The 27,995-nt window shown below is 42.5% G+C and overlaps 2 protein-coding genes across 3 annotated transcripts in view; one reads left to right on the top strand and one right to left on the bottom strand.

Annotated features, from left to right (window-relative positions):
- Positions 1 to 286: 286 nt before the first annotated feature.
- On the top strand, positions 287 to 12,134 carry LOC116061891 (chloride intracellular channel protein 5). Of its 2 annotated transcripts, XM_031316269.2 has the most exons (7): positions 287 to 979; positions 1,052 to 2,793; positions 8,813 to 8,922; positions 9,698 to 9,823; positions 9,921 to 10,027; positions 10,715 to 10,896; positions 11,006 to 12,134. In XM_031316269.2, the coding sequence occupies exons 1-7, from the start codon at positions 448 to 450 to the stop codon at positions 11,165 to 11,167; spliced, it is 2,961 nt and encodes a 986-aa protein (XP_031172129.2). In that variant the 5' UTR covers positions 287 to 447; the 3' UTR covers positions 11,168 to 12,134. The 2 variants fall into 2 exon arrangements, with proteins under 2 accessions (XP_031172129.2, XP_035854649.1); XM_035998756.1 differs by lacking the exons at positions 287 to 979; positions 1,052 to 2,793 and adding an exon at positions 8,213 to 8,595.
- An 11,800-nt stretch (positions 12,135 to 23,934) lies between these two features.
- urp2 (urotensin II-related peptide) overlaps positions 23,935 to 27,995 on the bottom strand; it is a 6,342-nt gene continuing 2,281 nt past the window's right edge. Inside the window, exons 2-5 of the mRNA XM_031316247.2 lie at positions 25,498 to 25,761; positions 25,105 to 25,139; positions 24,379 to 24,514; positions 23,935 to 24,147 (exon numbers count right to left, since the gene is read on the bottom strand). Of these exons, the coding sequence (XP_031172107.2) occupies positions 24,116 to 24,147; positions 24,379 to 24,514; positions 25,105 to 25,139; positions 25,498 to 25,761 (467 nt within the window). The 3' untranslated portion in view covers positions 23,935 to 24,115. The remainder of the gene's footprint in view (positions 24,148 to 24,378; positions 24,515 to 25,104; positions 25,140 to 25,497; positions 25,762 to 27,995) is intronic.

The raw sequence follows: 27,995 nt of genomic DNA, 5'->3' as shown, positions 1-27,995 counted from the left end.
TTATACATATTTTCTGGAATACTGGGTTAATTTTTATGATCTTTTGGGAAGCATTGCATCCCCAGAAAACACGCTGGAAACTATCTGGAAACTAGAACCATTCTGCAATCTTAGTAAGTTCAAAATCCGTCAACAACTGTTTCTGAAATATTCTTCCCAAACACGACTTGACATTTTGTAGAACTGCAAGGTTAACTTTTTCAACATTTTCTGGAATACTGGGTTTATTTTTATGATATATATACCTGGAAACACGCTGAAATTCACTCTTGGACATAACCTGGAAATCTTAGTCCAAGTATCTCCCAAAAACATCTTTAACTGTTTCTGAAAAACCGGACCCAAACACGACTTGACATTTTGTAGAACTGCACACTGATCCTGGACATTTGTGCACCAATTCTCCCTAAGTAAGTTTCCCAATCATTTATTTTAAACGTTCCCAAAATGGCAGCAAATCAGTCAGGCTCTTGTATGCACCCAGACCTGTCAAATGGCGCCATTGTCTACAGCGCAATAGATATTTCTTCGGACCTGGATACCCAGAGAGAAAGAGAGGATGAGGAGGGAGAAGAAGTAGACGAGGAGGTGGAACTAGCCGAGGAAGTCGGGGAGGATGTTTTGATGATGGCAGAAGCTGAAGGAAAATGCAGAGAGCAGACAGAAAGGGAGGAGGCGAGGATTATCCAAGTGGCGGTGTTAACGACTGAAGGGTTAGGGTTAGGCAAAGGCGAGGGGGAGCATGAGTCAAAAGACACAAAGGGTCCCTTTTTGGCGTCGATAGACATTGAGAAAGATCAAGAACAGGCGTTAGGGAGCAGCAAAAAAAAGAAAAAACATTTGGAAGATAAAGACAATAAAGAAGAAACACTGATGACTTTCGTAACAGAAGTAGGAGAGGATGGAGACAATGGGTTAGAAGAAAACCAAGACTCAGCTACGTTTGCAGAAGAATTCAGAGAGGATATACAGTTGCCTGCAGACGATGCAGAAGAAACAGACGTTGCTAATGTACCCATGAAATGTGAGGTAACAGAAAGCTTTGACGATCCAACAATTAAAGATGTGACCACAGGGATTAAAGAACAAGTCAACAATCAAACATCAACTGTTGGTGCCAATATTGTACCCTTTGAAACAATTGGGTTAGAAGAAAACAAGGCGCATGCAACGGATGTTCAGGACTCTGGTTTGCTTGTAGAAGAATTTGGAGAGGGTACCCATTTGTCTGCGGACGACACAGAAGTTGTTACCGAACTAACGAATTGCAAGGTAACAAACAAGATTGTCACATGGCAACAGGAGGACTGCGTAGAGGCAAAAGTTGAGGATGAGGAAAGCAAAGAGTTTGCCAAAGATGCAATGTCGACTTTGGATAATGTCCTAGACATCAGGGATGAAGTTAAAGAGAAGTTAGGGACAAAATACTTTGTGTCCTCTGAAGAACAGTCACAGACAGGAGGAGGGATTGAGGAAGTAGGGATCAACAAGCGGGAGCAAGAGGAAAAGCAAGAGCGACAGGTTGGGGTTAATACTCTTGCAGGGACAGATGGGGGAGGACAGAGAATGGAAGAGGATAGAAAGACAGGTGATAACGTTGTTAGAGAGTCAATGGGAGAGGAGGAAGAGTATAGAGGTGATCTAAAAATGCAAGAAGAAACGATTGTTAAAGTTGAAAACCAGTGTGCAGATGACGTACGTTTAGACACACAGCAAGATGTGTATTTGGACCAAGTTGAAGAGGCGTGTGAGCTGGAGGAAGATGGTAAATTAGAATTTGAAAAGCCAGGAAGTAAAGTCACTGCAGAGGAAATTGAGTCTACAACTGAGGAGGAAGGTGATCTACTAGAACATCCTTCACAGACTCAAAAAGAAACCGTGAAAGATTGGGGGGAAGGTTTGAGAGAACAGGCCCTTGTAGAATACAAAAAGGGAGGAGATGAAAATAGAGATGTAGAGATGGCGGAAGAGCCTGTGACTGTTTTAGATGATGAGTTCGAAGAGATAGAGGACGGTCCGAGGACAGAGCTTGACGAACAAGAACCTACAGTTCTTACAGCACCTCCTAAACACGCCAAAGTCGAGACAAAGGATCAAGAGTTTCAAGAACTGCGAGAAGATAAAGTCGAGACAAAAGATCGAAATTGGCAAGATCTTGGAAAGGAGAAGGATGGGAAACAGAAACGCGTAGAGAAGGATGAGAAACAGAAATGTGTCAAAAAAGAGATAGAGTTGGAGATAAACGGAAGAGTTAAAGGATTGAAGCAAGCGATGGAGAACGGGATCTTGTGTCCTGATCCGCAGCCACTCCAGACAGAAGAATCGCCAACAGCGATACTTCTGTCGCTCCGGAAAAAAAAAGATAATGATGAAATGATGAAAAAGGGGACACCCGAGGAAGAGAGCTCGACGGAAATGAAATCCTGGAGGGAAGAACTGAAGCCTGCGATGAAAAAAGACGTCCAAGGGGAATCTGAGAGGGTGAGAAACGAACTGTTGAAAAAGGAAACATCCGCAGAAGAGAAAAGTCTTTCTCCACAGAAGGATGCCTGGATGAAGGAGCTGAAGTCGGTGATCAAACAGGAATCCCTGCCGAAGCCGGTGAAGAAGAAGCGAGTGGTGCTGTTGGAGGATGGACATGCGTACATCCCGCAGCGGGAGGATATGATGGAGGAGAAGAAAGACGAGTTGAAACTGATCTCTCAAAGGAAGGCGGAGAGTCCTTTGCCTCCTGGGCGCAGGAACAGTAAAACACCCCAAGACCAGGACTATGAGATCTCACTCTATGTCAAGGTAATAAACCGTATAAAACCGACACATAATGTACACATACCCTGAGTCAATAACCCTTCAAATACACAGAGAAAAACAAAGGTTCCTCCATGGTTCCTTGGTCTAGGTCAAGGCTTTTAAAGGAGACCTATTATGTACCGTTTTCAGATTCACACTTGTATTTTGTTCATGTTTATGTTTACATGCTTTAATGTTCCCTCTGTCTGAGATGCTCTGTTGGAGCGTTGTCTTTTTAAGCCCTCCTCCCGAAAAAGCCCAGTCTGCTCTGATTGGTCAGCGTCTCCGGATCTCTGCAAGTCTCCTGGAATCTCTGCATCTGTGCTCTGTTGTTGCACTATGTTGCCGTTAACTGTAACGGAGTATTTAGCAGGACTTTGTACTGTGAAAAATGCAGATAAAGGCTTCTAAACCAAAAAATACACAACCGGACATGTCCAAGCAGAAATGTGACCCCAAAATTGGGGAGAAATTAAGAACAATGGCAAGATCACAGGTTTCCCTGACTAAGCATGTAGATAACGGTACATGTGACAATGTAAACACTGCAGTAGCCTGCCTGGACCAATCATAGAAGAGTAGAAAAAATCATGGAAAGGGGAGCGTTAACAACAGTGGGAAATCTGAAGTTCACAGGGACATTTACATTATAGACATGACAGGAAATATGGAGGAGCACAATATGTCACCTTTAAAGGCTCTAGCACCGTAAAATGACTGTATGAAGCTGTATCTATGTTGACTATAAACATAAGTCATATAAAGGGGAAACTCAACTCAAAACACAACTCTGCAGTTAAGAATTACGCACAGCAATAAAGAAACAACAGCTAAAACATGACAGTTCAGCGTAACTCTCGCCAAAATGCAACTTAGGGTCTTTTTGTGAATGTACCCGAGTCAAACTTTGATTTAAAAGCATATTTAGGATGGAAGCGTCACATTTAAGATTTACCGTTTTCTCGTTTTTTGGTCAAATGGCCTTTTGAATGTCCTAGGGGCACTTTTATGCTAGCCTCACAATAGCTATTTTTAAAATACTAAGAAGGCTCGACACAACATGAAACTTTGCTCGAAGTATTATCGGGGCTCTACACCTTAACCAAAGCATTGACAACATTGTTTGTGTACCCAGAGTTTACTAAAAAAGGTTTTGAGCAACTCACGTTAGCTGTTGTTCTTCCGGTCGCCATCTATCGAGCCAGTCAGAAATAGTCGAGGGAGGAGAGTAAAGATGAAAAGCTCCTAAAGCTTAGTTCCATATAAATGCACGGATAATTCGTTGTTTTGTTGTTAGTGAAACACAATATTGACCTTGTAGTTGAAAAAGGAGCCTCATATAAGAGTGACATTTCCTCCTATGGAGTCTGTTCATTCGCATTCGGAGATCGCCTATTTTGGACTGGGAAAATGGCGGATAGCATAAACAACAACTGCTAACATGAGTTGTTCAAAACCTTTCTTTTTAGTAAACTCTGTGAACACAAACAATGTTGTCAATGCTTTGGTTAAGGTGTAGAGCCCCTGGTGATACTTGGAGCAAGGTTTCATGTTGTGTCGAGCCTTCTTAGTGTTTTAAAAATAGCTATTTTGAGGCTAGCATAAAAGTGCCCCTAGCTCTCCCATTCAAAAGGCCATTTGACCGAAAAGGCCTTAGTGGTCCCCTAATACTGTATCTGAAGTCTCTTTTATATAGACCTTAGTGGTCCCCTAATACTGTATCTGAAGTCTCTTTTATATAGACCTTAGTGGTCCCCTAATACTGTATCTGAAGTCTCTTTTATATAGACCTTAGTGGTCCCTAATACTGTATCTGAAGTCTCTTTTATATAGACCTTAGTGGTCCCCTAATACTGTATCTGAAGTCTCTTTTATATAGACCTTAGTGGTCCCTAATACTGTATCTGAAGTCTCTTTTATATAGACCTTAGTGGTCCCCTAATACTGTATCTGAAGTCTCTTTTATATAGACCTTAGTGGTCCCTAATACTGTATCTGAAGTCTCTTTTATATAGGCCTTAGTGGTCCCTTAATACTGTATCTGAAGTCTCTTTTATATAGGCCTTAGTGGTCCCTTAATACTGTATCTGAAGTCTCTTTTATATAGACCTTAGTGGTCCCCTAATACTGTATCTGAAGTCTCTTTATATAGACCTTAGTGGTCCCTTAATACTGTATCTGAAGTCTCTTTTATATAGGCCTTAGTGGTCCCTTAATACTGTATCTGAAGTCTCTTTTATATAGGCCTTAGTGGTCCCTTAATACTGTATCTGAAGTCTCTTTCCTGAAATTCAGCCTTGGTGCAGAATTCCAGCCACTAGAGCCAGTCCCACAATGAGCTTTCCTTAGGATGTGCTATTTCTGTGTCTGTAGCTTTAAATGCTATTGAGGAGGAGAGAGGGGGGGCAAGGTGGAAGGTGGGGGTGTGGCCTTGACCAACTGCCACTTTGCTCATGAGCGGGCCAAATTCTCTGGGTGGGCAAAGCAGAGAAAGGGGAGGTAACCTTTCTCCTTATGACCTCATAAGGAGCAGATTCCAGATCGGCCCATCTGAGCTTTCATTTCCTCAAAGGCAGAGCAGGATACCCAGGGCTCGGTTTACACCTATCACCATTTTTAGCCACTGGGGGACCATAGGCAGGCTGGGGGAACGCATATTAATGTTAACAAACCTCATAAAGTGACATTTTTATGCCATGGGACCTTTAAGTTTCATCGTCAGCCTTCAGGGAAAATGTTGAACCTCTGTCAATTTTGACAAATTGACGTCATCCAGCAAAATCATTGCGTTGAGCATAAACAATTCCCACCATGGAGTAGTTTTTAATTGTGTTAACAGACAAACATACATCCACGGCAGTGATGACACTAGATATATGGAAACACACGTTACCACACACACACACACACACACACACACACACATACAGAAAGCTTAATAGATGGCAACATAGCCAACATGCCGTTGTTCTTAGAAGAGAAATTGACAATTGTACTTGAACTTTGTCCATAGTTAAGCTCCTCAAGGTACATACAATATACATCAATATAAGGAACAAAAATGAACAATATCTTAAAATAATCTGCACAGTGTTATAAACATGCCTTACCGCTTACGTGGGTAAACTAAACTGGGAGAAACATACAGTAACGTGCATCATTCCCTTAAAAACAACCGCGCACATATTTCAAATGGGCAGATCACTAAACCAAAGTACACAAATATACATTGTTGTTGAATGGCAAGTGGAAGCATTAATAACTATGTTACATGTGCTTGTTGAAAAGCAACAGGGTTAGTAAATTCACTGTAACCTAAGACACAACAAGCTTTAGGGTTAGGGGAACTCATAATTAATTCAGACAAGAGATTTTTAAATTCAACACGAGAGAGAGAGAGAGAATCCCCATGTTGATCTGCTTACCTAATCTCATTAAGACAGTGATATCCTAATCCATCAGGCACGGCAGCCTACATCGCTCCATTCATGCAATACTTAAACTTTGTTTTTTTTCAACCTGGACTCTATGTCTCGATGTTTGTGTGTCTGAGTGTCTGATGGAACACCAATCTCTGAAACTGGTCCAGTATTTAACAAGAACCAAGCTGTAATGTAACCCTACAGGACTAATGTTCAGCAGCAGTCGGCGTCCACTACAAGTTCTGTTTTTGCCGCTGACAGACTCAGATTATTATTGTAAGTGTCTGACAACATTATGGGATGGATCCCTACAGAGATAGACCTTTTATTTAAAGAGTAAGATCCTTTTAGTTTAACATGAAACGGCCCCAAAATCACCATCACCAAACTACACCAGACTCCATGTAAATAATCACTACTTTTAGCATTGTAAAACACACTTCATTCAAAGTGGACAGAAACTAAATAAAATCAAAAGCCACAAGATGGTGATTGTTGGAACAGTGGAAAGATGAACCAAGTTCATCTTTCCACTGTTCCAACAATCACCACTCTGGTTTGGTTGAAATAAACCCTTAATTCACCCATTTACATGTGGAAATATGCTGGCTCTATACACGCTAAAAGTACTGATTATTTACATGGAGTCTGGTGGGTTTGGTGATGGGGATTTCGGGGCTGTTAATGATCTTACTCTTTAACAAAAAGGTCTATCTCTATAGGGATCCTTTCCATAATGTTGAGACACACAGAGGTCAGTTTTTCTTTCTGTGGTTCAGCAGCACATTCCTAACTGAGGCGAAAATAAAAGATTGCAATCTTCTGAGAGGTTTAATGCCAATCAAAAATGCACTAATATCTGAGAGCCTACTTCACACATACGCACAACGAGCCTGTTCTCTGTAGGAGCTCACATTCAAACAACGGCTTCCTTTGTCCGAGACTCTGTTGGCGGCACAGACGGAGGCCGGGGGAAATATTATGTGGCACGGGACTACAGGAACTCAATTTACACCGGATTTATCCCCCCCCCCCTGCTGAGACAAGGGGCCAACCACTTAATAAAGATCTGTAGAGGATTTCTTAAGAGTTTTCCTTCCAGAAAACGTGATTACAATAAGCCCAGTAACTGTGACATACACCGTTACTGTAACGTTTAAAGTTACAAAGTTAACACCTATCTAAATACTCCAAGTACTTTCTAAAGTTTTCCGACGATATGCTCAAAACAGTCCAACTTATTTCTTTCTGTTGTCATTTTCAGACATGACTGTAATGTTTAAAGATATGAAGTTAAACACGGTGGTCCAACTTATCCCTGAAAAAATGTTCCAACTTGTCCTCAAAATATTCCAACTTTTTCCTACAAACTTTTTTCTTTCTGTTGTCACTTTCAGCCAGAACTGTAAAGTTTAATGTTAGTCACAGTGCATTTTAGATGGGTATCCAGTTGTTCCTTGTCTTGTCCGTTTTCAGTGATTGGGCCTGTGCTCCAGACTATTTAGATTTTGACTTGTCATTAAATACAGAGTTGTATAGTCTTGTATGAGCTAGCTTCAGGGAAGCAGTGAGTGAATAACAATGCTATGTAGCGTGCAGGATAATCTCTCCATTCTCACTCTGTAAGATGATTAGCCGGCTGTTTGCTGCTGACACACACTGTACTAAATACTCAATACCTTAAAGTAAATACTACGTGGACACTATGTTTAACAGCCAAGAAACTATGAAGCCACAAAAAGCAAAAAAAAGTGCAGAAAAAGCAACAAAAGAGGCAAGGAAAGTCTACAAAAAAGATGAAAAGCACAGAAAAGCGACAAGAATGTGACAAAGAAATTGACAACAAAGCGACAAAATTCTCATCCAAAGCAACAAGTCTAGCAGAACCAAGTCTAAAAAGCAAAGGTCAGAAAAATACTTTATACATAAATACAAAAACGTCAGACAAAGGAGAAAATAAAGTTGAAAAAAGCATAAAAATGTGCAAAAAACAATCGGGCCTTAACGTACGTACGGATTATAATCTGAGATGAGGTCAGTGTTTGTGTGAAGTCTGAAGAAACAGAATTCCTTCATTTGTCAGAGGAGGAGTGGGAGGAAGAGGAATCTCTACTCCATCACAAACACACAAAGTGAGCAGTGTGTGTTACAGCAGAGATGGAAACAGCAGCGGACATGTCTCGTGTGTTTTCACGCCAAACACTTAACATCACTGTTTGGCTGATTTGGATCAACTAAACTCCTTGTAGTTTTCTGTTTCTGGGAAACAAACGGAAGATGTCTCTGGGTGTTTTCAGAGTGTGAACTTTAATTGTTCACCATGTCCTGGTGTGACATTGCAGTTAAAAAGTTGGGCTTCCCAACCATTGAGCTGTTTGTAAAGGTAAGAGATGCTGAACATTATATTAACAAAGCCATGTTTTTCAGTTGGTTGTTCTCACAGTGTTTATGTATGGCAGGTACAGTTTGGTTGGGGAATGGATTGATATTAGCTGCATTGACATTATGGAAATGCTTACAATTACAAAAAGCAGCCTCTCTAATCACTGAAATTTTTTATTTTATCTTTTGTAAACTCTCTTGTTTCTGTGTGTGTGCAGGCAGGAAGTGACGGCGAGAGCATCGGTAACTGTCCCTTCTCTCAGAGACTCTTTATGATCCTCTGGCTCAAAGGAGTTATCTTCAACGTCACCACTGTCGACCTCAAACGGTAATACAGATGCACACACATGCACACACACACTTGTTTTCACTGACAGGCTCAGATTATTATTCTACAACCTGATCTCACAGAATTCCGTGAAATGAACATGGCCCCTTAACTCAAAATCTGTGGCAGTTTCACAGAATCGCAAAATATTCCGTGATGGGCCCACGGAAGAATTCCGTGAAATGAACATGGATCGCCGAAAATTCCATGATGGGCCCACAGAAGAATTCCGTTAAATAAACCTTAAGTTAAGGAAAAGGTCATGGGTGGGCTTATGGTTCTGTGACACGCGAGAAGAACGGGATGGTTGTGTTCAGGAAAAGGTCGTGGGTGGGCTTACGGTTCCGTGACACGCAAGAAGAATGGGACGGAAAAGAAGAAAGTGACTTTAGGAAACTTGACATGCGTGACACGAGCCCCGGTCTCCTGGGTGAAAGTCCTGTGTTTGACCCATCCTCCCCCCCAACCAACCTCCTTATGCGGAATTTCGGCCTTACATAGTACTCGCTACCGTTAATGCTACGTCATCTTCTCATTGACTTTACATTGGCATTGTTTTCCGTGGTGGCCACACAGATTTTTCACATATTCCGTGCCACCACATAATGCGCTGTTAACAGTTTGTGATCATTTCACGGAATTCTGTGCGACCAGGCTGTATTCTAAGTGTCTGACAACATTATAGAAAGGATCCCTAGGCATAGTTCCTGTCCACTTTGAATAAAGTGTGTTTTACCATGCTAAAGAGTCTGGTGGGGATATATTGTGTTGTCAGGAAGCCGGCCGACCTGCAGGACCTCGCTCCAGGAACCAACCCTCCATTTGTGACGTTTAATGGCGAAGTTAAAGTCGACGTCAACAAGATCGAGGAGTTCCTGGAGGAAAAACTGACCCCGCCACGGTACACAGACATTTTCTGACGTTTTTTCTTAAAATATTCAGACTTTTGTCAAAAACGAAGCTGCTCAGTGAACTTCTCTATCATGTCTTTCCTTCAGTTACCCCAGACTGGCTGCTAAACACGCTGAAGCTAACACAGCGGGCATCGACGTGTTCGCCAAGTTCAGCGCTTACATCAAAAACTCCAGGAAAGACACCAACGAGGGTAAGATAGAGGGTGCAAGAGAGAGAGAGAGAGAGAGCGAGAGAGAGAGCGAGAGAGAGAGAGAGAGAGAGAGAGAGAGACAGAATCACATGACGTAGGCCACTCCCAATAGAGAAAATGTTCAAAACCAACTCTTTAGAAATCCTCCTTCAGGGGATTTGCACCCGAGTCAAATCCGATCTCCCTAAAACTTACATACATGGCTTCCTCAGATGGTCCTGACAATATGCGATCAAAAATGATTTTGCTCGGTTAAAGGTGTGCTAATGACAAACAAACATTTTTGTAGCTAGCGACCAAACACAAACTTTAGCATTTCTCAGCCGAGAAAAAAATGCCATCAACGCAAAACTTGGGATTCCTGTTCGCCATGCCACTCTAAAGTTATGTGCCAAATTTGGGGAAGATCGGCCATTAGGGGGCACTATAAACAAGGTATACTCAATGAATGTAAATGGGAAATTTCAATTACATTTTACTACAGACCTCAAAGCTCACGCATTGGGATATTTCCTGGCGTTTTCCTCGCTGCCTTGGGGTTTCGACTTTTGCGGACTCCACAGGTCGTCAGTGTCAATTTGGACCCTGTCATAACTGCTCGCAGTTCTAGTTTCTGTCTGTATGTGTGAGTGCAGCCTTAGCGAAAGCCTTGCTGAAGTTTATTTCTGTCTGTATGTATGAGTGCAGCCTTAGAGAAAGCATTGCTGAAGTCTCTCCGGCGTCTCGATGACTTCCTGCGGACGCCGCTGTCTGAGGAGATTGATGCCGACGCCCCAGGAGATCTTCCAGACTCGTCCAGGAGTTTTCTGGATGGCTCCGAGCTAACCCTGGCTGACTGTAACCTGCTGCCGAAACTGCACATCCTTAAAGTTTGTTCAGCCGGACTTCTCTGAGACTTGAATCTTAAGATTATTTTGGATTTCTTGGATGCTCTCAACACTTGTTAACTCACTTGTGCTCCCATGTTTCTGTTTGCAGGTCGTAGCCAAGAAATACCGCGGCTTTGAGATCCCGGCGGAGATGACGGGGCTGTGGCGGTATTTAAACTGCGCCTATCAGAGGGAGGAGTTCACCAGCACTTGCCCCGCCGAGAGGGAGATCCAGGTCGCCTATCTGGATGTTGCAAAAAAAATCAAATGAGACATGACGGAGACAAAGCAGACAGGAGAAAGCGGGCAGAGATAAATCATGCGTATGTTTGGGTGTTACAATAAGTAGACAGATAGAAGACGTAAGGAAATCCTGATAAATTTACATGAACATACAGGAGGCTAAATGGACCGTAAGAACAACCTGTAGATTCCACCAGGCACATCTGTGCTGCGTTGACATTTGGTTTCATACTTTCTGTAATAAAACATCTAAAACAAAAATCCCATCAGATGGTGAACCCCAGTACAAAATCTTATCTTATACAGGGTCTAATTTGTGTCAGTGTAGGTTGTGGTGTTTTCCAAATAAACTCCCTGTGCACACTCCCGATCGTATGTCAAATCACATTAATATTTTAACATCTAAAACACAGACACAAATCTTTGATCGGTGTCGTATTACGCACGCCGGGTGAAGGAACAAAACCATTAGAAAAAGAAAAAGAGTGTCATGCAGTGATGACAGTTAAATTTAGACACCAAAACAACTAGTTATGGCTAGTTATAAAAGATAGCTGTTTGGGTTAAAACAGCAGTCCCCTTAAGCAGTGCTTTACTTTTCGTATATAGCTAAATGTACAAATGCTTCATGAGAACAGCCTAATTCATGTCATACAAAAATCTCATTCATCAGTTAAAAATGTCTCTCCTGTCATGGAAATTTACTATTTTTTTTAATTAAAATGATTTGAGTGTTAGATAACAAAATATTTGTTTCATTTTCACCCATTTGAGGTTTTATTACAGAAGCAGAATTCAGGAAAAATCTATCTTGACAGGATACAAATGTTTTTCAATTTCTTTCCAGCTCCCTTGAATGCAGCTTTAAGTGATTAATATCCTGTGTGTGATTGTTGGACAGAAGCGTTTGGTGTTCAGTGTTAGGCAGAGATGTGGAAGTTCTGGCCTTATATCCTCTCGGGGGATTCCTCTTTATTAAACTGATTTATCTCTGTCTCCGTTGTCTTTGATGTTTTTGTTGTCTCTGTGTTTCTGTAGTAGATTGTTAGCATATCCATAATTGTCAATACAAACTAATTTAATAATTACAATAGAAATATTGGCACACTGCATTATACGGACAGATTTAAGAATTGAATATGAATTCTGCCTCTTTAATCAGTACTCATTGTCTAGTTACTTATCATTGTAAATGTGGAGTTGAATGATCGTTCTGTTTTACAAGAATAATTTGTGTTCAATATGATAAAGAGTAGGTACAAACGTCGGAAAACAAAACCGGCAGCCCTACTCTACTGGCAGTGGGAAAGCGTTCAAAGTCATTTTTCAATCCAAACGTTGAAAAAATCTTCCAAAAAGAGCATCGAAAAAGCGTTGAAAAAAAGCATCAAAAGGATTTAAAAAATGTCAACATTTGTCAAAAAAAAATAAGTATCAAAAAAGCATAAAAAAATGTATGAAAAAAGCGTCAAAGCGTCGAACAAAGTGTAAAAGGGTTAAAAAAACGTTGGAAAAAAGTTTCAAGAGTGTCAAAAAAGGGTTAAATATTTCTGTAGTATGTTGTATCTCAGTATGTTTAAAAACCCTGCAGCATGTGCAGACACACACGCTGGTCACCGCGGCAACGGTGACCGTGAATCTGTGGAAAGCGTCTGAATGTAACGACCCAAAGACAGCAAACAGCCGTTACCGTGGAAACAGCCAGAGGATGGAGGAATGTCTTGTGTTCATACTGTCTGAACTAAAGTTAAACAGCTGATCAGGGAGAGAAATTAATCATTTCAGATCTGTGAGTTACAGTCCTGCTTCCTGTGCAGTCTGATAAAGGCCAAAAAAAACTGACTAAAATGTATGAAAGTGACTACTAGGCCTACCGTTGGAACAGGTGACAAAAAAATACAGTTGTGTTCAGAATAATAGCAGTGTGTTTAAAAAAGTGAATAATGCTCAAAATCCTTAGAATAGCTTTTAATTCCACAATATCAATGCATTGGGAACACTGCACATTCAATTCCAAATCAAAACATGACCAAAATTGATCAAGTTTGTGTTCTACCTTTACAGAAAGTGAAGAAAACGGAATATTAGGCTGTTCAAAAAAATAGCAGTATTTGCATTTTTCTTTACAATCTCAAACATGTACTGTATGAACTGAAAAATGTCTCAAGGGTTTGCTTTACTTTGAATCACGGCACTAATATTTAGTTGCATAACCATTATTTCTGAGAACTGCTTCACATCTGTGTAGCATGGAGTCGACCAACTTCTGGCACCTGTGAACAGGTATTCCAGCCCAGGACCATTGAACTACATTCCACAATTCCTCTGCATTACTGGGTTTGGCCTCAGAAACAGCATTTTTGATGTCACCCCACAAGTTTTCTATGGGATTGAGGTCTGGGGATTGGGCTGGCCACTCCATAACATCAGTCTTTGCTCTCTTACTGGTGTGTTTAGGGTCATTGTCTTGTTGAAAGACCCATTTCAAAGGCATTTCCTCTTCAGCATAACGCAACATGACCTCTTCAAGTATTTTGATGTATTGAAACTGATCCATGATCCCTGGTATGTGATAAATAGGCCCAACACCACAGTATGAGAAACATCCCCATAACACCACCATGCTTTACTGTCTTCACAGTGTACTGTGGCTTGAATTCAGTGCATGGGGGTCGTCGGACAAACTATCTGCGGCCCCTAGACCCAAAAAGAACAATTTTGCTCTCATCAGTCCCCAGAATGTTGCCCCATCTCTCCTTTGGCCAGTCAATGTGTCCTTTGGCAAATTTCAACCTATTCAGTACATGTGTTTTTTTCAGCAGTGGGACTTTGCGGGGGGCTTCTAGCTGATAGCTTAGCTTCACATAGCCTTCTTCTGATCGTAACAGTACTCACAGGGAACTTTAAGTCTTCTTTGATTTTCCTGGAGCTGATCATTGGTTGAGCCTTTACCATTTTGGCTATTCTTCGATCCATTCGAATGGTAGTTGACCGTTGTTTCCCCACGTCGTTCAGGCTTTGGATGCCATTTCAAGGCATTTGAAATCATTTTGGCTGAGCAGCCTATCATTTTCTGCAAATCTTTATATGTTTTCTAGCCTGACATGGTCTAAAACTCTGCCATTTTATAAAGCTGTTTGTAACGCAGAAATAAAATGGATTAATGATAATTTTATTCATAGCTATAGCTAGGCCGGTTGAGGATTTTAAAATGAATGCGCTGTCGATATCTTCTGTAACTACACATCTCAGTTCTCCAGCGGCAGCCACCTGTTGTAAACAAATTCAACCCAAGCGCTCTTTGGTGACGTGGTTGATTCTGTTACTGTTGATCATCTGTCCGACAATTTGATTGGTCCGAACAGATCTTGTTCGAGCATAATTGCTCCTCAACGGATCAAGTCCAGACCGAACTTCCCGACCTCGAATGTTGTGGGTGGGGCTAAGTTCGGCTGGCATCCAGGCTATATGTTTTCCCCTCTCCAATCAACTTTTTAATCAAAGTCTGCTATTCCTCAGAGCAATGTCTGGAACGACCCATTTTGCTGAGTATTTCAGTGTGAAATGCACTATAACCAGCATGCACAACATTTACTTCCTTCCTTCCTTAAATATGGGCCATAACTGACAGCTGTTTCTTCACAGAATCAATCACCTCACTAACTGAACACAACACTGCTATTATTTAGAACATGCCCCTTTCAATTACAGATTCAATTACCCAGAATGAGCAGCATGATGTCATGACTGTTGGGTCTGTTGGTTTTCTATGACTCTACAACACTTACTAGTAAATTATTTACCATGTAGAAATATCACTTCTACCAAAAAATTGATTTATGAGGTTAGTGATGTTGGACTGCTATTATTTTGAACACAACTGTATATCGGGAATAAATGGCAAAATAGCATCACTTTGAAAAATGCAGCAAAAAAAATGGCAAGGCGATAAAAACTAAATGTGATATTTGAGATCCAGTCCTGAGGCCTCTATTACGTTACTCGTGCACGGAGAGAGAGAGAGCGAGAGAGAGAGAGAGAGAGAGAGAGAGAGACAGAGGGAGAGAGAGAGAGAGAGACAGAGACAGAGACAGAGAGAGACATGTTTTATTGAAGCTCCTACAGAAATGACAATTAAATAATTTTAAACTGAGATAAACCTACTAAATTCTCAAAAAATCAAACCTTAAAAAGAGGAAAAATCGAAGAAGACTTTTGGAAAGAAAATCACCAAGGAAAAGATCTAATAAGGCAAGAGAAGTGAAGACAAAGACGAGCTAACTCTGCTAACATGACAGCTAACTCTGCTAACAACAGCTAAGGACAGAGAAGAGGAGCAAGAAGGCTATGCTACGCTAAGCTAAGGACCAAAAGGCTCCAAACCAAAGGAAAAACCCACCAAAGGCTAGCACAATCTCCTTCCCACTCAAGAGACGCTGTAGTAGAGTAGTAAGGTAAGCTTCCTTCATATCCACAAAAGTTTAATTTGTAATTTGTACCTCAAGAAACCAAGGCTAGCCTGTGCTAACTTAACATAGTGTGCTAAGTAGCAGCAGAGGGAGCAGCAGAGCAGTTAGGAACTGAAACAATGTTGCAATTTCCCGGGGGAGAGCCCAGCCTCCTTGTGATTGGCTACCCGAAAGAAATCAAAAGTACACAGGCCAAGAAAGCCTATAAACATAAAAAACTAAGAGAAAACCCAGAGGCCTTGACTGCAGATATATGCCACACAGGAGGAATTTGTAACCTTTTACTGTACATGGACAGTACCGATGCATGACATAAAGCTATCGGTTCCCACTATGACTACCACAAGAAGAGAACAGAGGCATATGCAGTGGGAGACAGATAGTCATTGAAGATGAAGACAAGGACAGCCCACCTCTCACTGTCAATTTCTACCACAATAGGACCATCATGTTCCAAAGCAATGAGGCCAGTTTCAGCTCTGTCCAAGAAAACTTCAATACCATCAAAGCTCTGGCAGAGACTGAGAAACAGAGACAGGAGAAGATCAGCAGTGAGGAGGAGAGCAACATCAAACCCCACAGAGCAGCCACAAGGCAAAGAGCTGGAAGAGGAACAGCCTTTAGGAGACCGTTCAGGGCACAGCAGTCAACTGGAGAGTGTCCCAGATGAGAGAGAGTCTGTCCCTGCAAGAAGTAGAGCTGGTGGAACTGAAAGAGCTACTGCTTTCCAAACAGACCACTGAATCCACACAGCAACTAAGAGACCAGATCAGCCAGGTGAACGAAATTAAGGCCTCCATACAGGAGCTAAGAAGAGAGGTCCATGAGCTACAGCAAGACAGAGAAGCTCTGAGAACAGAGCTCACTGGTGTAATAGAGGAATTGCAGCAGGACAGACAGGCCATGGGCAGAGAACTCACTGCTATAAGAGAGGAGCTGCACCTGAGAGAGCAAACCATCCTCAGCCTCAAGGAGCAGCTCCACAGTCTGAGAGCCTGCCAACACCAACCACAACCCTCCATCACCATCAACAGCACCCCTCAACCTGAACCACAGCCATCCACATCCACCCTAATTAACATCAGACCATCACAACAACCTGCCGTAATGCCCACCCCCTCCCCCACCGAAACACATACAGAGGCCACTACCAACAAGCCTAATACATCTGGAGAGCAAAACAAAACCAGTGATGCTGAGATCATTATACTCATAGATTCTAATGGGAAATTTGTGAATGAGGACCAGCTTTTCCCCAGACAAAAAGTCACCAAAATTCAATGCCCCAGGACTGACAATGCCCTCCAGCTGCTCACTGAGCCCATCTTGGGTCAACCTAGCCACATTATCATCCACATAGGTACTAATGACCTGAGACTACAGCAGGAGAGGGTAGCAGAGTCTGTGAAGAGAGTAGCACAGAGGGCTACACAGACCTTCCCCTCATCAAAAATTATAATCTCCACCATCCTCCCACGAAGAGACTTCCATCCTGACACCATCCACCGGATAAATGCTGAAATCTTCCGTGGATGTGCCCTCATGCCAAATGTCCACCTGGCCCACCACCCTACCCTCAACATCCACAGCCTTTACGACAATGTCCACCTCCGCAAAGATACCGTCAGCACCTTTGCAAAGAAATTAAAAGATGTGGCTTTAGGACGCAACCAAGGATCCCCCCAGCACCAACAGACGGAGCAGCTTCCACCCAGCCGGCCTGCAGCTGTCATCACCTCACAGACCCAGCCCCCATCACCCTCCACCACCTCACAGACCCAGCTCACACCCTGCCAGCCCCCATCACCCTCCACCACCTCACAGACCCAGCTCACACCCTGCCAGCCCCCATCACCCTCCACCACTTCACAGACCCAGCCCCCATCACCCTAAACCACCTAACAGACCCAGCCCCCATCACCCTCCACCACCTCACAGACCCAGCCCCCATCACCCTCCACCACCTCACAGATCCAGCCCCCATCACTTGCCCCGCCCTTATTCCCCAGGCCTCACCCTGGACCCCACCCTGCTGGCCCAGCCCAACACCACGCTCAGCACCCGGGGCAGAGGAGCTACGCTGAGGCACTCTCACCAACCAGTTCTAGCAGCCCTGCAGACCTGGGGGAGATCAAACACCTGCTCAGTCTCATATGCTCCAGACTGATCAGCTAAGTGGGACTCTAAGGTGTCATAACCACTATTCTTATTTTTAGAAGAATAACGTGTTTTTATAACAGTCAAGTTTTATAAGTTTAACTACTATCTGCTTTTAATTAGGGCTATTTTATCTTAAGTAGTTGATTGACTATTCATTTCAGGTCTTAAATTATAAGGCTATTATTACCAGATTTATTTTATTTTTCATATTTTATTTTAACTCATTTATTTCTATTTACTCTTTAGCTTCCAGTGCAGAATGAGTTAGCCTTTTTCTTATTGGTCATTACTTAAAATGAGGAGTACATCTCTGGCAACACAATAATTCATAATTTGTTTCGGTCTCTCATGTAAAAACTAAACCATTTCCCTAACCCTAACCCTGTAACTCATCTGCAAATAGCTAAATGGAAGATACCGTTTAGAAAATGTATTCTATTACTACTTTAATCAAGGACAGCCCTACCTCTCATTTATTATTTATTACTTATTACTGTAGGCTTATCTCTTTTTAAAACTGTATTTGTATTTGCTAACAATGAAGCCATTTCCTGTCTCCATGTGGAATATTCAGAGCCTTAACTCTTCATTGTTTGGATGTAAAAGTGAAACCCCTGAATTCAAAGACAACACCAAAGACACAGACATCATCATCCTCCAGGAGACCTGGTGTAGACCCGGCTCTGTCACTCACTGTCCCCAAACTACAGAGAAATCATGCTGTCATCAGTCAAACTCCCTGCTGTTAAAAGAGGGAGTGACTCAGGAGGGATTATTATCTGGTACAAAGATGAAATATCAAAGTACATCACCCCTATAAAATATGAACGCTCACACATTTGGCTTAAAATAAAACAAGACATCACTAACCCTCCAACAGACATCTTCCTGTGTGCTGTATACATTACCCCTAGTGACTCCCCATACTATGATGGAGACATCTTCCCCCTTCTCCATGAGCAGATCTGCAGCTTCCAGGCCCAGGGAAGTGTGCTAATCTGTGGAGACCTGAACGCACGTACTGGCTCTCTCCCTGACTACAACACAGAGCTAGGTAACAGTCATATATTTGGACACAACTATCCACAAAACAGAACTAACCTTCCTCATTCCAACTCTGACGCCCAGACCAATAAGAACAGCAGAGAGTTACTGCAGCTCTGTCAAAGCCTGGGTCTGTACATCGTCAACGGTAGGTTACAAGGAGACTCTTTAGGTAGAAATATGTTCTGCTCACCTCTTGGCAACAGCACCATTGATTACATGGTAACAGATTTAGACCCTTTCTCTCTCAGTGCATTCACAGTTAAACCACTGACCCCTCTGTCTGACCACAGCCAAATTACTGTGTTTCTCAGAAGATCAGTGACCAACAACAGCACCCCCCCACAGCCCAGTGAGCTGTTTAACATCAGGAAATCATACAGATGGGCCGAAAGCAATCGGCTCACCCAAAATTCAAACACTACTAGATACCTTTCTGGACACCACATATGTACACAGTCAAGAAGGCATAAATAATGCAGTTAGACATGTCAATCATATCATCATGCAAACTGCAAAAAAATCACAAATGAAATTATCCAAAAATAAACCTAAGAATCCCAAAGATGATAGTTGGTTTGACAAAGAATGTAAAGAAATTAGTCAAAATGTTAGACGATTATCTAACCAAAAACACAGAGATCCAGGAAATGTAGACTTACGCCTTCTTTACTGTGCCACACTTAAACACTACAAACGTACACTCAGAATCAAAAAAGCACAACACACACACACACACACACACACACACACACACACACACACACACACACACAAACAGCTGACATTAATTGAGGAGTCCATAAACACAAACCAATTCTGGGAAAAATGGAAAAATCTTAAAAAATCCAAACCTGTAGAATTGGTGATACAGAATGGAGACATATGGGTTGGCCATTTTGAAACACTCTATAAGCTATTACCAAGGAACCCAGACCCAAATCAAAACCAAATAATAACTAAACTGAATGAACTAGAATCGGCTGTAAAAGACAACCAGAATCCTCTCGACTCCCCCATTAATGAACAGGAACTAAGAGACAAACTCCAGGCACTAAAAGCCAGCGGGCTCGATGGCATCATGAACGAGATGCTGAAATACACAAGCTCACAATTCCAATTGGCCGTTCTGAAACTCTTTAATTTGATTCTGAGTGTAGGTTACTTCCCTGACATCTGGAATCATGGTCTCATCACACCAATATACACATCTGGAGATAAATCTGACCCAAATAATTACCGAGGCATCTGTGTGAACAGTAATCTGGGGAAGCTCCTTTGTAGCATCATCAACTCCAGACTCATAAACTTCCTTACCAAACACAATGTCTTGAGTAAAAGTCAAATTGGATTTGTACCAAAACACCAAACTTCTGATCATATTTACACCCTACACACCCTGATAGACAAACATGTTCACCAAAACAACAACAAAATCTTTGCATTTTTCATAGATTTCAAAAAGGCATTCGACTCTATTTGGCACAGTGGTCTATTCTACAAAGTTATTGAATCTGGTGTAGGGGGTAAAACATATGACATCATTAAATCAATGTACACTAACAATAAGTGCAGTATTAAAATTGGCAACAAAAGAACAACATTCTTCTGTCAGAAGCGTGGAGTGAGACAGGGCTGCTGTTTGAGTCCCACTCTATTCAACATCTATATTAACCAACTGGCCACCATCCTAGAGACATCAGCAGGACCTGGTCTCACTCTACACGACTCTTAGATCAAGTTCCTGCTCTATGCAGATGACCTGGTTCTGTTGTCCCCTACAGAACAGGGCTTACAGCAGAACCTGGACCTGCTGGAGCAGTACTGCCAGACCTGGGCCCTGGCAGTAAACACTCAAAGACAAAGACAATGACTTTTCAAAAAAGATCCAGATCTCAGGGAAATACATACAGCTTCACATTAGGAACACATAAATTAGACAAATGTACAGATTACTATTATTTAGGACTGAAAATAAGTTCCACTGGAAGTTTTAACCCAGCGATAATGGAGCTGAGAGAGAAAGCACGCAGGGCATTCTACGCAATAAAAAGTCAAATCTACATTAAAATCCCAATCAGAATCTGGCTCAAATTATTAGAATCTGTAACAGAACCAATCCTCCTCTATGGTAGTGAGGTGTGGGGTCCTATTTCCTACCAGAATCCGGCCCATTTGGACAAAAACCCAGTTGAAATCCTGCATCTAGAGTTCTGTAAAAGCATCCTACAGGTGCACAGAAAAACCACCAACAACGCCTGCAGAGCTGAATTAGGTCAATTCCCATTATTCATTAAAATTCAAAAACCTGCAATCAAATATTGGCTACATCTAAAAAACATTGACCCGACATTTGACCAAATAACCAACATCAAAAAAATGCCGATCCTGCTGGGAGAACACCCAGAGAGCTGCAGTCTAGCAGCAGAATATGTCTTTACCTGCCACACTTTGAGGAACAGTGAGTGAGTGCCCCCCCCCCCCCCACACACACACACACACACACACACACCTGTAATATTCTTGTTTTCATGTTGTTGTTGATATCCATCAGTTTTGTTCATATTGTTACATTATGTTGAGATGATTGTTGCTTTTATACGAATGTTAACGTAATGTTTTATTGTCTGCATCCTACTGGACAACTGGATGTAAATGTGTAACATGTTTCCCTGTTTATGTGCTTTAGCAATACTGTATGTCAATACGGTCATGCTAATAAAGACTCTTTGAATTGAATTGAATTGAGAGAGAGACAGAGAGAGAGACAGAGAGAGAGCGAGAGAGAGAGACAGAGATAGAGAGAGAGAGAGACAGAGAGAGAGAGAGAGAGAGAGCTAGAGAGAGAGAGAAAGAGAGAGATTGAGAGAGAGAGAGAGACAGAGAGCTAGAGAGAGACAAAGAGGGAGAGAGAGACAGAGTGAGAGAGACAGAGAGAGAGAGAGAGAGAGAAAGAGAGGGAGAGGGAGAGAAAGAGAGAGAGAGAGAAAGATCTTTATTAAAGATATAGATTTTCAGTGGAGGGAATTATGTATATGTTATTTGTCAGTTTGTTGAGCCATGTGTTGCCAAGGCGACACATCGGTTTGAATTATGTATTTATATTTTTTATTTGCTCTCACGATTGCTTACCACTGCCAGGGTTGCAACTGAAATAAAAGGCTAAAGCAACAACTTTTATGGAAAGGACAAGTGTAATTATGGTCAGATCTTGGTCCTGACCGATGGGGAAGTGATATTAATAAGCGTAAACCCCGCCTCTTTTATGTGAACGCGCGCACCGCTGGATTGGGAAACCCTGATGATTGATTGAACTAGTTGTTAACCACCGTCGTCACACAGGTTATGCAGGACCGTGGTTGTTAGGTTAGGTGAAGACGGGGAACTGAAATACATCCAGGACATGTTGATCTGGATTCATAGTACAGGCCTCTGGTAACTGAAATACATCTAGGACATGTTGATCTGGATTCATAGTACAGGACTCTGGTACCTGAAATACATCTAGGACATGTTGATCTGGATTCATAGTACAGGACTCTGGTAACTGAAATACATCCAGGACATGTTGATCTGGATTCATAGTGCAGGACTCTGGTACCTGAAATACATCTAGGACATGTTGATCTGGATTCATAGTACAGGCCTCTGGTACCTGAAATACATCCAGGACATGTTGATCTGGATTCATAGTACAGGACTCTGGTAACTGAAATACATCCAGGACATGTTGATCTGGATTCATAGTGCAGGCCTCTGGTACCTGAAATACATCCAGGACATGTTGATCTGGATTCATAGTGCAGGCCTCTGGTACCTGAAATACATCCAGGACATGTTGATCTGGATTCATAGTGCAGGCCTCTGGTACCTGAAATACATCCAGGACATGTTGATCTGGATTCATAGTGCAGGCCTCTGGTAACTGAAATACATCCAGGACATGTTGATCTGGATTCATAGTGCAGGCCTCTGGTACCTGAAATACATCCAGGACATGTTGATCTGGATTCATAGTGCAGGCCTCTGGTACCTGAAATACATCCAGGACATGTTGATCTGGATTCATAGTGCAGGCCTCTGGTAACTGTGCATAAAACACAACAACAACAAAGAAGCAACAAAAAGAGCTAAAAAAATAAATACATAAATACATACATACAACCATGACATACCTGTCATGGTTGTGATTGGGTGTTGCTGTTTGCTTGTTTCTGTTCTTTATGCATCCTCGTGAATGTTCACGTTTTAATTCCTGTTTTATTTTGTAGAGTTTGCCTTTGTGAAGCTCAGTTTCCTGTTGAGTCTGATTGGTCCCTGATCTGTGTCACCTGATTGGTCCCTGATGTGTGTCACCTGATTGGTCCCTGATGTGTGTCACCTGATTGGTCCCTGATGTGTGTCACCTGTCTCTCATTCTCTCTGGTTTCATCCCTCCGTCTGCTTAATGAACAACTAAACAGAGTGTGATTGTATAAAAATAAAATCAATCTTTATTGTCACAAAAATACTGGGAATAAACTTTATTTTAAGGTTGGTGCACACAAACATAAAGTGTGTCTGTCTCAGGAGGAAAGAAAAGAAAGGACAGGAAAGAAAGGAAAGAGTTAACAGTTTGTTCATGCGCCTGGCCACGAACGCACATCGTCTTCTCTGATTGGTCAGTCTTGTTAATGATGAGCCAAGGAAAAGGTCAGAGGCTGGCGCCATCGTGTGGCTTCCTGCTGTCACGGCAGTCTCCTAGCAATCAGAGGTCCGACAGGAGCCGGAAGAGAGGGAGATTGAGGGATGGAGGGATGGAGGGAGCAGTATGAGCTTCTGAGGGTCTGCACTAAAACTGACATTTAGGTTCTGTTGATCAGGCTTTGGGTTTAAAAACACCAAACTTGGCCCAATGACTGGAAATGATGTTCATTATGTTCCCAAGAGATATGAGTCCAACCGGCCACATGGTGGCGCTACAATTAAGGCTTCAAAACGCCATATCTGAAAGGAAACGTCCCTTCTGCCTTAAGGCTGTTTGACTTTAAAAACAGTGAAACGAATAGAAGTTTGTCAATTTTGATCACATCAACACCAAAATTGGTATGCAGCCTCTTGCGGGACTGAGATACGTTTTTGGCGCTTTTTTAGAAGGTTTTTTTTTTTGCTTTTTTCACTGTTTTTTGACGACTTTTCAAAAGAAATTTCAGATGTTTTATGTACCTGATGGATGGATGGATGGATGGATGGATGGATGGATGGATGGATGAGGAGGAAGAAAAGTTGGGGGAGTTTGGAGGAAGACACCGGCTGAGAGACGATCAGTTCTGGGAGCAGTACTTCCAGAAACACACTGTTGGAGACAAAGGAGAAGAAGAATTTCTTTTGATTCTGACTGCTGCTTGACAACTAAAAGCAAAGGCTCTGAGCCAATGATCAATGTTTTTAGGGCTGATGTAGACGCCATGTTGGTGCTTTCTGTGGAAATCTACCGAACCCAACCCATGCCATCACATTCTGCTGTATTTACTCGTAAAGATACAGAAAAATATGTAGGAACACAAATGTGTGGGCGAGGTTTCACCTCTCTTGTTGGTCTTCTTGGTCTGTGGGGGGAGGGACTTCCTGAAGTTTCGTCCCGTTAGACTCGGGATGAAGACGTCAGCGCTCGCTCTGGACACCGTGCTGTCGGCGGCCGCCGGCGCCGGTGTGGCAGGAAGCTTGAAGAAACAACAGAGAGAAACACAGAATCAGGAACTGCATACAGCACGTGTCACACTCCAAACTGTCACTTTGAATACTGGTTTTTGTCACTTTTATTGATGTTTTTGGGGATGTATTTTAACCCAGCCCCTCGCAGGTTTAGAGCCGACCCACATATTAATTTAGGTTCAAATTAAATTCTGGCCCGCCTTGCACCAAAACCAAAAAGACAGGAGACTGTAATTACGCGACACTCAGAATCTGGCAGATTTGTCGACTTTGAGACTCTGAGAGTTTTCATATTCAGGCTGTGAAACAGGCAGGGAGTCGGCTGCTTTTAGAAATGTAATCTTTGTTTTGCTTGATTTGCTAAATTCTATGAAAATGTCGGAAAAACAGGACAAAAATGTTGAAAAAAATAAAAAAAAATGCTACAAATGTCAGTATTACAGTCAAAGATATTTGACTTTTCCTCTTTAATAAAAGCATGTTAATAACCATACGTCCAGCCCTTGGCATACGTCCTTCTAAACCCACAAAACAGGAGGTGAAAAAGCAACAAAAAACTATGAACAAGGCAACAAAAATGTACATTTAGATAACGTACCACTTTGTTTTTTCTTCCTGAATTTCTGCCGTTTGCTGAAATAAAAAAATAAAAAACAGGTTTCAGTGAAAGTTCAAGACTCCAGGTTCCAGGTTAATGTGGAGGTAAAGCCACAAACGTTAAACATTTTGTTCATGCTCCCAGCCACGAGCGTACATCGTCTTGTCTGACTGGTCAGTCTTGTAAACGATGAGGCAACGGTCTCCTAGCAACCAGAGGTCTGACAGGAGCCAGAGGAGAGGAAGATGGAGGAATGGAGGGATGTACAAAAACGTCAGGAAAACAGCCAGCATTGAAAAAAGCAACAGAAGATGATTTTGTTGCTTTCCCAACGTTTGGTCGCTTTTTTCAGCGTTTCTGATGCTTGTTCTGAAGCAACAACCAAAAGGTTACCTCGGGGCATGATGGTGATCCGTGCGCTCAGTGTGCTGTTCATTGTCCTGTGCAGATCCTCCAGAGCCGAGATCATCTTCAGCATCTGGGATCGATTATCTGGCCTGGGTGCAGCCAGAGTCCTGCTCGGTGTTTTTTCTGTGATTCTGGTTGTCGGTTCCTCTCCGGCTACTTTGAGTTTCAGGTGTTTCAGGAGGTTTAAAGCTGAAGACTTCTCCGGGAGCGTCGGTGCTCCAGTGAGACTGGGAGCAGGTTTCACAAAGCCTGGGAACAGAAAACACAACGACCGGGACTGAATGGTTGGACTTTCACGGTTGTTTTCACAGCTGTAGCTCGCAGCTTCTGGCTTTAACACGGTCTCATTCTCTACCAGATTTGTTGTTGAGATGAACAGGATTCCCAAAAACATCCTGATACATGTGTGATGTTTTGAATGTGCAGAAGGTCCCCCCCCCCCACACACACACACACACACACACAGGTTGTTTTGGAAGGAATGGAAGGAATGTCCACCCTATCACCAGACAGAACATTGATAATAAACATTTCTGCAAAATTGTGTTACTTGTAATTTTAGAATGATTTGCTACTGAAGTATGGTTAAGGTTTGGCAAGGAACACCCTAAAGGTTAAAGTAAAGGGGACTTCTTCCTTTGGCATGTTTTAATTGTCCACTGTGAACCAAATTCTAGGCTTAACAAGTTAATAACCATCCGGTGAAGCAACATCAGCCTTCAAAACTCTGCCAAAACCCTTCCAAACTTTGCCAAAAAAAAACCTTCAGACTCTGCCAAAAACCCTCACATCTCTGCCAAAACCGCTCACATCTCTGCCATAAACCTTCAGACTTTGCCAAAACCCCTCACATCTCTGCCATAAACCTTCAGACTTTGCCAAAACCCTTCACATCTCTGCCAAAAACCCTCACAACTCTGCCACAAACCCTCACAACTCTGCCAAAAACCCTCACATCTCTGCCAAAACCCCTCACATCTCTGCCATAAACCCTCACATCTCTGCCATAAACCCTCACAACTCTGCCAAAAACCCTCACATCTCTGCCAAAACCCCTCACATCTCTGCCATAAACCTTCAGACTTTGCCAAAACCCCTCACATCTCTGCCATAAACCTTCAGACTTTGCCAAAACCCCTCACATCTCTGCCATAAACCCTCACACCTCTGCCAAAAACCCTCACATCTCTGCCATAAACCTTCAGACTCTGCCAAAACCCCTCACATCTCTGCCAAAAACCCTCACATCTCTGCCAAAAACCCTCACATCTCTGCCATAAACCTTCAGACTCTACCAAAAACCCTCACATATCTGCCAAAAACCCTCACATCTCTGCCAAAACCCCACATCTCTGCCAAAATCCCTCACATCTCTGCCAAAACCCCTCACATCTCTGCCATAAACCCTCACATCTCTGCCATAAACCCTCACAACTCTGCCAAAAACCCTCACATCTCTGCCAAAACCCCTCACATCTCTGCCATAAACCTTCAGACTTTGCCAAAACCCCTCACATCTCTGCCATAAACCTTCAGACTTTGCCAAAACCCCTCACATCTCTGCCAAAAACCCTCACAACTCTGCCAAAAACCCTCCCATCTTTGCCATAAACCCTCACACCTCTGCCAAAAACCCTCACATCTCTGCCATAAACCTTCAGACTCTACCAAAAACCCTCACATATCTGCCAAAAACCCTCACATCTCTGCCAAAACCCCACATCTCTGCCAAAATCCCTCACATCTCTGCCATAAACCTTCAGACTTTGCCAAAACCCCTCACATCTCTGCCATAAACCTTCAGACTTTTCCAAAACCCCTCACATCTCTGCCATAAACCTTCAGACTTTTCCAAAACCCCTCACAACTCTGCCAAAAAACCCTCACATCTCTGCCAAAACCCCTCACATCTTTGCCATAAACCCTCACATCTCTGCCAAAAACCCTCACATCTCTGCCATAAACCTTCAGACTCTGCCAAAACCCCTCACATCTCTGCCAAAACCCCTCACATCTCTGCCATAAACCTTCAGACTTTGCCAAAACCCCTCACATCTCTGCCATAAACCTTCAGACTTTGCCAAAACCCCTCACATCTCTGCCAAAAACCCTCACAACTCTGCCAAAAACCCTCCCATCTTTGCCATAAACCCTCACACCTCTGCCAAAAACCCTCACATCTCTGCCATAAACCTTCAGACTCTGCCAAAACCCCTCACATCTCTGCCAAAAACCCTCACATCTCTGCCATAAACCTTCAGACTCTACCAAAAACCCTCACATATCTGCCAAAAACCCTCACATCTCTGCCAAAACCCCTCACATCTCTGCCAAAATCCCTCACATCTCTGCCAAAATCCCTCACATCTCTGCCATAAACCTTCAGACTTTGCCAAAACCCCTCACATCTCTGCCATAAACCTTCAGACTTTTCCAAAACCCCTCACATCTCTGCCATAAACCTTCAGACTTTTCCAAAACCC

Source organism: Sander lucioperca, chromosome 24 (assembly GCF_008315115.2).
Source record: "Sander lucioperca isolate FBNREF2018 chromosome 24, SLUC_FBN_1.2, whole genome shotgun sequence".
Taxonomy (NCBI): domain Eukaryota; kingdom Metazoa; phylum Chordata; class Actinopteri; order Perciformes; family Percidae; genus Sander; species Sander lucioperca.
Note: the sequence above shows the minus strand (reverse complement) of the source record. Positions and strands in the feature narration are given on the sequence as shown.